This window comes from Corvus brachyrhynchos, unplaced genomic scaffold, assembly GCF_000691975.1.
Source record: "Corvus brachyrhynchos isolate BGI_N302 unplaced genomic scaffold, ASM69197v1 scaffold279, whole genome shotgun sequence".
Lineage (NCBI taxonomy): Eukaryota > Metazoa > Chordata > Aves > Passeriformes > Corvidae > Corvus > Corvus brachyrhynchos.
In genome coordinates this window covers 7681569-7693173 of record NW_008246060.1, presented here as the reverse complement: position 1 = coordinate 7693173, position 11605 = coordinate 7681569, and the positions used below count along the sequence as shown (strand labels likewise).

The 11605-nt window shown below is 38.9% G+C and overlaps 1 protein-coding gene across 1 annotated transcript in view; it reads left to right on the top strand.

Moving 5' to 3' along the window:
* Positions 1 to 11605, top strand: part of SH2D4B (SH2 domain containing 4B) — a 60453-nt gene that overhangs the window by 7912 nt on the left and 40936 nt on the right. The window contains exons 2-3 of the mRNA XM_017746461.1: positions 6481 to 6640; positions 7723 to 7870. Coding sequence (XP_017601950.1) covers positions 6481 to 6640; positions 7723 to 7870 — 308 coding nt within the window. The remainder of the gene's footprint in view (positions 1 to 6480; positions 6641 to 7722; positions 7871 to 11605) is intronic.

Sequence of the window (11605 nt, the reverse complement as noted above, 5' to 3'; positions counted from 1 at the left end):
CTTTTAACGGGAAAGGAGTCAGCCATTAAAATGGACAGACAAGAGGCTGACTCTAGATTGTACAAGGCATTAGAACTGTGTCTTTAAGAAAGAGTTTTCAATGTTATCTCCTGGTTGAAATTGGGCCAATTACAAAATTGTTCCATGTAACATTCTGCCTTGGCCAGGGAGCCACAAAATTATTTTGAACAGACGGGATAGACACCACATAAATGATATTTTATTTCTGTGTTCCTTTTTCCTTCTTCTTTTTGGTTTACAACATGCAAACCTATATGTGTACATTGCATATTTACTTACCATGTCCTGCCACGAACCCACTTACCTCTGAGTGTTGTGTACTGTTATCCCTGCTACATTTGTTAATTACCAGGGTCTTATTTGACTAACCGTTTCCTCCCTTAATATTTGCTCTCTTCAGTCACTCTTCCTTTATTTGATCCTGCAGGGGTTTATTGCAGCATAATTATTTCCATGGTAACAGGCTGTAATTCCATAAACAGAAGATTGAGTTTGTTATATGATCAGGAAGCAGCTGGAGAGCCATAAAGAGCTGATTTTTCAGCAAAGCTGAAATCCTGCAACCCTTATTGATATATTAATGTAATCAGCTGAATTTCTTTCTCCCTTTGCAAATCCTCCCCTAAATAAAAAGGCACATAACACAGTGTTGAAATTCAAAGGTGTGTAAATTGAAATATTAGGGGCAGAATTTTCCCCCATTCTTCTTAAGAATTGAAATGAAGGGGTTTTTTGAATGTATTTTGGGGAGAGAGGGATTCTATGCTCCCATGACTATTAGTGGGGGTAGAGCACAAATTAATTGTAGGTCTTCAGTTTATTGTGGGATGATGTTATTTTCATTACTTTCCTCATTACCATCTAGTTATTCTGTGTGTATTTTAATGGATTTACAGCAGTTAATGTTTTGAGAAGTGCATTCTGTCCTTTGAATAGTCTCTCAAAAACATTCACGGTAATTTCCTAGGTTTTCTCCTTAGAAAGAAGTGAAATTATGTGTGCCTATTTGTGTGTTTGTATAAAAAAAGGATAATTCAATACTTATATTGGCTAAGCTCAAGGAATTGAGAACAGCCTAAAGCTCACATCCTCATTTTCATCCTAATCAGTGTGCTTCCAACACATGTCCTCTAGCTAATGAAACTCTGAATGGAACCTCATCTACCCTGCAGATTAACAAAATTCAAGCCTCTACTTTAAAGAAGCTGTAAAAATAATTTGCTTGGAAAGCCAAGAAATCTCAAGTAAAGGACATTGTTCTTAGACCAGAGTATACCAGATATCTGAATTGCAGAAGAAAAAAAACCCCACAACCCTACAAACACAGCAAACTCAACAAGCAATGGTTTAGCTCTCCATGGTAAATCAGACTGATCAGCTTTTAATGCACATGCAGCCTATTTCAGATGCATAATAAATTTCAGGAGTTTTTTTCTAGCCCAGACAGAGAAGAATAGACATGTTTTCTATAGAGAGTCAAAAGATCCTTGTATGACTACAAAGCTTTTCAGTGGGTGAGGAAGGATGCTCAATTGCTACTGCAGAGATCTGTAGCTTCCAAGCAGAAGAATTATGGTGGGAAGCCCAACCTCAGAGAAACAAGGCTGTTCATGGAAATAGCAGATTCTTTAGTAAAACTTTCAGCAGACTTTGAATGCTGTCCCCTGTTTCTGAGATTATAAACCAGTGATCCCATAATTTTCTGAATTTACAGCCTGTGGTATCCCTTACCACAGTAAGGCAGTAGGGGTGCTTGGTGCTCTCTGTCATTTTGCTGGACTAAGCAGGCAGACTGTGGCTGGCTGATGGCACAGCTGGGAATCCTGACACCAAATCGGGTTTCTAGTGCCCCTTGGAGTAGTTCTCTTGTAAACACTGGGCATGGATCACGAATGGGGATTGCTGGGGATTCTGTAACTGTTAAAGCAATGGTGAACAAGTTTGGAGAAAGGAAGCTGACTCCAGAAGTATTCTGTTTGTTTAATTACCATTATTTCTAAAGCACTTTTATTTGGAGATGTAAAAATGGAGCCCAAGAACCCATAAAACTCCTGCACCCAGTGGGTGGCTCAGCTGCTCTGTTCTGGTTAGCAGAGGCAGCGTGAGGCCCAGGTCTCCTTGGTGTATCTCTGTTTGTTCCAAGCCTTAGGCACAACGTGGAGCTCTGAGCTGATAGGGTTGGAACCCACTGTGGCCTGAGCTCTGCACACGGCTGGGATTCCCCCTCCCATCCCCACTGGCCGTGGTGCTTCTCTCTGTCCCCAGGTATGCAGGCAGTGTCAGTGTTCCCTGGCAGTGTCCAGCCATGGCAGTGACGATGTGACAATGCCCTGCTGACCCTGGGGCAGCACAAAGGCAGCCTGTGGTGCCCCATGGCTCAGCTCGTGGTAGCCCTCCAGCACTCTGTGTATGAGATCAGGAGCGCTGCTGGCAGAGCCTCGTAATTCTTGTAGGTGAGAGCTTGAGTTTCCTACTGCTCTCTAGGGCGTTGCTTCACACTTTCATTGCTGTTATAGAATTGACTGTGCAAATAACAGACAAATAGAAAACATGATTTGGTCTTATATTTGATTGTGTGTTTGTATGTACAAGCTTGAGTTGCTGTTGGTTCTGGCTTTAGGTCTCCAAGAAAGGTTTTGCTGTGATCCCTTTGTGCTGCAAATTTGAGAGACCTGATTTTGCATTTTCCGACCTGGCATTTGTCTGGAGTAAGGAGCAATATCCAGAAGCCAGTTTACTGGTCTCAGAGCAGTATAGGTGTAGGTTTAGAGGAACTCCATGTGAGATACTAATTCATGGATGGGCTTCAGGTAAAAAGAACTTCAAGAGTTTATGTTGTCTTCTTCCAGTGCTACAGAGTTGTTTTAAGTTAAAAATGGTGAAATATTAAAGCTGATAAATCATTGATCTGAAAAGTAGGGATGGAGGAGACCTGGTAAATTATTCAGTAAGTTTTCCTGATAAAGCAGTGCCTGTTTCTAAAATACTTCCATTTCTACTCTCCAATCCAGCCTAATTTTGATGTCCACTGCTTCCTAAGGGTTATTATTTGCAGCCTGCCACAGTCTCTCCAGGAAGAGAAAAGTACTTTTGTGGTCAAGGCACAAGACTGGGGCTTAAGAGATTTAATTTTTGTTTCCTGACTCTGCATTAGACTTTGTGCTCAGAAGCCTGCTTCTGAACAGGAAACATGGGGTTCTCTTGCCTCCTTTTCACCTACATTTCAAATTTGTTTAGTCAGGGCTTGTAGCTTCTTTTTTTTTTTTTTTTTTTTAAATTTCTGTTTCATTTGGAAATAAAGTGTATTAACAAAACATCTTATTTTGCAGAAAGAAATTAATACTTGAGAGGTACTTTAAAGCAGGAATTATTTTGTTATAATCAGCCCTCAATAGTGGTAATTCTCTGCTTGCAAAGCAGACAACACTAGTTTCCTACAAGTGTTAGGGAAAATAATTTTCAGTACTTTCATCTTTGATCTTGCCATAGGTTCTGCAGTTTAAAAGTGCAAGACCAATATCATTAGCCTAGAAGAGCTAACCCTCTCACTGTGAATGTGATTCTTCAGGCTGCAAAGGCTTTTTGTGTGGCAGAAATTCTGTTTTCACAGTGCCAGATTTTCTCCCTGAGGTGCTTGCTTTTTTTCTGCACACTCATTTTTGATGTTATTTTGTGCTAAGAAGCTACTGAGTTTTATGATCAGATTGTACAGTAAAGCCCAGCTTTATGGGAGCATAGGTTTAAGGGAAGGTTTGCATGGGAGTCATTTCTTGAAGTAAAATCGGTGGTTGGATGTGAAAAGGTTGTCTTTTTCTAGAGAAAAACCTGAATTAAGGCATATATGCTCAAGTTGAATTGTTTTAAAATAATATATGTGGAGGTCTATCTGTTTAATGCTGAAGGTTAAAATTGCCAGATTATTTAATACTGCTGTGATTTTTTAACTTGAACTATAGTTGAACTGTACTTTACGCATATACAGTAGAGTTCTGTACTGTGTGTAGTGCTGAACCAAAAATATGTTATACTGGTGGTTTCAAAGGAGTTTATACATCTACTGGCTAGAACTTTATTAAAAAGATCCATTGTTTTAAAAGAAGAAAGAGAACAATTTCTCAAGAAATGTGTACAAACCAGCTACTTGTTTTATGGGGCTGGGTTGCAATGGGTAAGTTGTGCCTCTGAGAAACACATTAATAAACCTTTGGCACAGAAAACCTTGAGAGAGGCAAAGATAAAATTTGTCTGCTTACCTGAAAAGTTTTTGGTGTGGTTTTTTTTTTTTTTTTTTTCCCCCTGGCTCCATCTGATAAGCTCATAAATTAACAGAAGTAGTGAAGTTGTCTCAAACCAGGAGTAGTATTTTTTATCTACCAGTTATGGTACAGATCAATTAATACAAGCTGTGTTGTTTGCAATGTTTTCTTTACAGTACTAAATAAAGGAGAGCAACTAGGATATTCAGATTCCAGAGGACGTGGAATGCTTTTAAAACAGACGCTGCCATTGGTTATATGGGATCAGTACTCCTGGGAAGTTATTCCATACTTTTCAAGATACTTTACCATAAAAAGCAGTAGGTGAAAACCTTGCAGGCAAATAGTGATATGGCCAGTCAGGTCTCAGCAGATGGTATTCTAATTCTGTATCCAAAAAATACAACATAAATGCTGTGTTGACAGGAACACAGAAACGTACAGAATAAGAACCACAATGAAATACATTCACATTTATAACCTGAGACATAATCTGATAGACTGTGAAAGAGCAAATGCTTTTGAGAGTTATTGAAGGAAAACACTATTAGCTTAAATTTCCACCCCTCTTTGAAGTTAGTACCGTTAGGCCAACACTGGGGATTAGTATAAATTGCATTTTCAAATTTGATATAGAATATTAGCTTTCATGGCGAGATTCGATCCGTTCATTGCCTTCAGTCTGGATTGTCAACACTGGTGAGTGTGGGCTGGCACTGACACTGCCTGCTGTCAACAACCCCACTCCACTGCCTCCTGCAGCTTTCTCCCTTCAGCCTGGGATGTCAGAAACACTTTATTGATTGTGCATTGGGGAACTTAATCTGGTTAAATGGATATGTCCTCGTGCAGAACAAGTGGTAGCTGAAGGTGAGAGTAGCTAAGCTGATGTAAGAGTAGAGAGAGATGGAGGAAAAGTGGGAGCAAAGCCTGCCTGTTCAAATAGGACATGGGGATTTTTTTAACTCTCATGGGAACACTGGAGAAAAACTACTTAAGAAAATGGTGCCCTGTCTTTGTGTTTATGTTTTCAAAGGAGACAAGGTTCCCTTTAGAAGCTATGCTGTGATGCACAATTTTCTCATATCAATATTTGGGTGAGGGGGTGAAATCTAGGGGATGTAATGTACAGGGAATGATACAAACTGCTACCCTTTATGGCCTTGCAGTCTGGATTCTTTAAAATAAATGCATTGTCTATCTTGGCAATGGTCTTTGTGGCAGAGTCTCATTTTGTGAAGAACAGTTTCAACAAATTTGCAAGAAATAAAACAAATGGACACATAAGAGGTGTTTCTACAAATTCCTTATTACAAATCTCTAAAATGCTTATAATATTTGAGTGTTCTATGTATAAAAGCAGAAGGAAAAGACCAAACCACACTAAGCCAGGTAGTGTAAATAACTATTAAAATGTATTCAGGTAGGATCTAATCTAGTGCCCTTTGTAGTCCTGTAGTTGGTTCTTGTACTTGGTGGTTCACCAAATGAAGTCTGTTTTGTAAAGAGCTCTCAGGCTTTTTTTGATATCCTTAAAATCACTCTGTCAACACAGTAACTGTAGATTTTTGTGTAGTTTGTGTCATGAAAACCGAAGCAGAAATTTAATCCCTTTCAATTGCCTACATGAGCAGAACAGGCTCGGCAGCACTGAGTGGTGTGCTCCGAGTATGCAGGCTCCCTGAATCTCCTGCTTCACACAGTAGGAGCAGAAAATTCCTGGATTCTTTGAAGGTGTTCCCATGAAGTCTCTCTATGCTCAACACTCAACATTCTCTGTGCACAAAGCATTGCTAGTCGCGTAATGCCCCTGGTTATTGGTTTTGCCCCATCTCTTTCTCCATGCTCTTCTTTCATCTCTTGCTGTGGGAAGCAAGAATATAAAGCAATTAAAAAGGGATTATAATACTGGAATTCTGGGAAATGCATGCCTGAAGTAATAATTTTTATTTTTGTGGGACAGTGAGTCTTTAAAGATTGTGTGATCCACAGCATACAAACCCCTTTATTTTTTTGCCCCAGCATTTGACCAGATTTGGTCAAATCTGAAGATTTCGTTGAACCTTGGAGCAATGTTTTCTTCTGAATTGTAAACTGCAAGCTTAATGTTTTCTAAATAGCAGATTTCCCATCTTTTAATCTCTGTTTACATAGGATTTGAGGCAGTGTTTATATCTTGGCTTCTTCTTGGTGGCTGTTGCAGGTAATGGCAAACACGTGCAGTGGCTGCGGGGGAAGGACGGTGAGGTCTGGGTCTGGGTGATGGGAGAAGCCCCAGGTGACAAACCCTACGAGCAGATCTCAGAGGAGCTCATAGCAGAGCGGGCCAGGCAGCAGGCACAGAAGGAGGCAGAAGAACTATGGTGAGGATTTAAGAATCTGAATTTAGGGTCCACTTGGCATAATGGGAGAAATGACCTTGTAGACAGGTGGCAGGTAATGGTGGGTAAAACTGGTAAGTATGTTTTGTGAACATTTGATTTCACTCGTTTTGTTAGTTTTTCAGCATGCTGAAAATGGAATTTTGTGTTTTTTGAGTATTGAAAACCAAAACCCTTTGTTCACAAAAAAAGTGGAGCCAACTTTTTTCTCTTTTGGGAATCTAGCTAAACTGTTGACTAGCCTGTAAATAAAGAAAAATGAAGCAGTCTGGTTTTGAGATTATTAAATTAAATATGTTTGCTATATCACAGTTCTGAGCCCACAATGGGGATTTGGTACAAAAAATCCTTTTTGAAATTGGTTTTATTTGCATTTTGCTTATATTAATTCTTATTCCAGCAGTTCAAAAACTGATTATACAAAGCGCCATGCTGTTGTTTCTAGCAGGGCCTTTTCCAGGTTTGGGGGAGATTCAAAAGTGTTTTAATGCTTGATATTGTTAGGAATTAGGCCACCTGCCTCACACACTTGCCTTTGTAGTGCAGCACTGAAGAGTGACTATTTAAGTATCAGGTTATTCTATATTATCCTTTTTCATATGAGATTCTTCTTGATCGAGTGATTGCATATTTAAGCAGGGATTAAAACATTCAACTTGTGCTCTGAATTCTTTTTAAATTGTCAGTACTAATAAACAATCTAGCATAAGAATTTGGGAGAAATTTATACTGATACTTGATAGACAATAAATTCCCAATCATGCTTTGCTAGACTGATAGAAAAATATAAGGTATGACTTAAAGACATCCAAGAAGTACTTGTCTAACTTAGAAGGTGCTATTTTAATTAGTAATTTATCAAAAATTGTAAGTTGTCTGCTTTCTGGATAGTTTCTTCAAAACTGATTTCTGGTAGGTCTCTCATTAAGTGCATTTTAATTCTTTGCTTGCATCCTTCCATGAAGTCTTATGCTAGTTATTTGTTGTAACCAGCGAGTAAGTATTGATCGTCAATTTAAGAAAATTAGTGCATTAAATTTTTATTTTCACATCCTTTTCTGAAGGAGACAAAAGGAAGCTGAAATAACAAAGAAATTCCGTGATGCTATGGCTCAAGAAAAAGCCAGAATAGTGGCAGAAAAATGGAAAATCGAAATGGAGGATCGGAAAGCAGCCAAACTGGAGGAAGAAAAAATTCAGGAGGAACTGAAGGTTTGCATAGAGCAATTTAGGTTTTCTTAACAGTGTTTTCATATAGATTCACAGTTCTTGTCACCTTCAGTGCATGTTTATTAATAAGCTTTAAAATCCAGAGTTGTAATTTTTCATTCTGGAATATACAGCTACATGGTGTTCACCAGAACAGCTGGGTGAGTGATGAGAAAAAATTACAGGTCTCATTCAGAAGTGCCAGAACAATCAAACTGGTTATTCAGCTCACACATTAACAGAATTGTTCAGTCAGCTGTGCCGGGTGAATCATACTGGGGGAAAAAATGCACAATTGGGAAAGATCTCATTTTAAGTTAGTTTGCTTGAATGTATTCTGTGTATTTTGGATGATTTTGTTCACATAATGAACTTCAAAATTGTGTCACTACTTCCTTCAAAATAATAAGGGGTGGATCCTTCCCCTGCTCAACATATGGGAAAAGTCCAGTTGGCTTTGCTGGGAGGAGTTCATTTGCCTGATTTTTATTGACTTCATAATGAACTTTCTATGAGCTCAGTTACAGTATTTTCATGTTTGTTTGAAATAATATTTTTTTTCACTTTCTAGTTGAAAATAGCAATTTAAAAACTAAATAGGAAAAGCCTCTGTCCACCCTTTTCATATTACTTGATAAAGATAAAAACATGTTTAAAATTGAGAAAGTAAAGTATAATGGCTTCAGTGTGCAGAGAAGTCATGACAGTCCTCTGAGCCTGGGATTAGTGAGGCTGAGTTTCCACGGAGGAGGCCTGTAGAAAATGACTCTGAGGATCCAGTAACTTCCATCTACATGCCTCTCCCCTGCTGACAGCTTGCTGTGTCTCTTTTTCCTGTCCCGGTGCAGTGACTTAAGGTGTGGAAAGTGGGGACAGACTTTTCCCCTTGTCCCTTTGTGACGAGAGGAATGCTGAAAACTGGGTGTTAAGTTCATGTGGTTTGATTGCAAAGAGCAAATTGCCACTCTGCAGACTGTGGGCCTGGGGTTTGAGGTGCTTGTGGAGCACAAAGCCAGGGCAGCTCCTGCAGAGGAGGCTGCACAGAGTTGCTGATTTACCTTTGCACAATTCATTTGGATTCACAGGAGAGAATGGGGCCTTTGAAATTCGATGTCAATGAGTAATGAAAGTATACCTTTCAAGTGCTTTATTAATGTATGAATAATGAGCAGAGCAACTTATTAAACACTCTTCCTCTGCTCTCCTGCAAGCAAAGCCCTCTTGAACAAAGGCTGATACAGTGTTCACTTTTATCTCTGTGGCTGATTTACAGGGCACTTGGTGGGGTAAATGTCCACAAGCTCACTGTTACTGTTTTGTTTCAAAGAGACTTTTTCAAAGAGCAGGGTGAGCAACTTCTGAGACTTTCAGTGGCCAGTATTCATAGTTTTCTACTAAGGAAAACTAGTTGTTCAGTTGTTGATACAATTAAAAGGAATGGCACCAAATTCTGCTTATTTTCATATTGATGGAAAGGTAATGTCACAGTGATCTGTGTTTCCACTGTTTCCCAGGACATGAGCAGGCATCTGCTCTCCAGCTGTGTGCCTGGTAGGAGCAAGGAACACTGCTGTAAGTGGGATGAGACTATGGTTCAGTTTCTACTTTGAATATCAATTACTTGACTTTGGCCAGGATTTATCTCTGTTCAAAAAGTTGCCAACATATTTATTCTGTCAAGGAAACAGAAACCCTTTCTTTCCCAATGGTTTATCATAAGTCAAGCATTTGAAGACAGAATTTGCAAAAATTTAAATAAACTGACCAAAATTTTTAAAACAAAACCCAGCAGAAAGGAGCTCTTTGGCTTAAATAATTGGTTTGGAAACAAGATATGATGCAGTGATTTTTTTTTTTAAATGCCCTTTATTGAGTGTTCTCCCAGTATTTCCTGTATTAATCCAACAACAGAGTCTAATTCCACTTTCAGCATTGGCTCTTCAGTTAGGTCTATAATTTGAGATCTGTCAGGAGAGACTTGAACTGACATAGGGTTCCACCAGCAGACATCCAAATGCAGGATTGATTCCTGATGCTTTGACACCACTCCTTTGCTACTCAGAAAAGCAGCTTATCTGTTACTTGCTCTGGAAAGATCAGATTTTGTACATTGTGCTGTAGGACTCCTTCAAAACAGTGAAGGCATTTCAAAGGCAGGTGAATCTCACAGGCTAACATGGGGGAATTGGTAGCTTTGCTGCCCACTGACTTATTTAAGCTCACTCAGCTTTCCTTCTTCTTCCCATTTTGCTCTTTTATAATGACTCTGTACAGTGGAAGAAGTACATGAAATATTTACAAGCTGAATGAGTGGATAGGTACCTAGACAGGAAAAGAAAGTTGTGTTTCTGGCATCCACATCCAACCACAAAGAATGAATAGAACTATGGTATTGGGAAAAGATGAATTAATGAATCTACTGATGTATGACTGAAGTAATTGAAAGAATGAAGAAAAGTGTGTGGAATTTGATGCAGATCAATAGGCAAGCCCACTTTAACAGGTTGAAAATATTTAATGCACTGGTAATCATCCTTCTGTGATGATGACCAGACAATGTTTAAAAAGGTCTCCAGACTGAGGTATGGAAAGTTCAGTCTCTGCTAATGCTTCATCCTCTTGAAGCAGTTTGACTTGGGAAATTGAAACTCTCTTCTTTCTGCTGACATGTTTAATTTCTAACCATGTTGTGTCACAAACACTCCTTTTTAAGATGCTTTTATTCTTCTTGACCTAACACGGGATGTTAGGGCTGTCTGCAGTAGATAAATGATGTCTCACATATCAAAGTGAATGATGATCCCTATTTCCTTTTCCAACACTATTAGAAAAGTATTGCTTTCCTTGGTGTTTCTTAAGCAGAAATGCCTTTAATTTATGATGCTAGAATATAAACGTTGACTATTCTATTTTTGCAGTTTAAGGACAGCTATTCTTTTATGCACCTATTGCAAAGGACAAATAAGAGAGCCAATTACTGTCATTAACCTTTTTGCTAATTCACAAAGGCTCTGAGATCATAGGCATAATTTTCTGCGATTATCAGTAACTGTCATTAAGAGTCTGAACAATGTGCAGAGCTAAGGCAAATTAAAGATGTGAGTGTCATCCAGCCAGGGGTGGGTATCCTTCAGCTATGTTTAGAAATAAAAGAGATCTTCTCTCAGTTCACTCTTCATGTGGTCTACACAAAGCAAGAGAGTATTAATAGTAAAGTGCTGTCCTTATGACAACATCAGATATCTGCCAAATTTAATAATAAAAGCACAGTTGACAGCAGAGCTAAATTGCTTCTTAAAAATTCCCTGGGAGATGTAATGTGTCTCATCAAAGAAGACAGGTTGAGAATCAACCTTCAGAGAACAGAACAATTAGTGCTTCAGTTCAGGAAATATCTAATTGACCTTATGCTCAGTAGAAAGAATACACTTTCTATTGAGCTTGGATGAGCTTTCAACACATGACTGAATGCTTTACTGTGCCCCCAAGTGCTGTGGACCTGATTCCTCAGAAAATTGCTGCCAGATGTAGAGTTTAGGAATACAGTGAAATGTCACCATTGCCATTTGGAGTACTGTGGGCTTCTTATGATATAGCAGTGAGCATTCTGTCTTGATCTGAAAAAAACTCTTGTCTCCAAGTAAACGTCAAGCACTTGAGTGGGACTTATCTCTAAGTGCAAATAAGCTGTAACTTCAGCTCTGTGCTTTGCTGTGCCAAGAAAACATTGAACTCTTG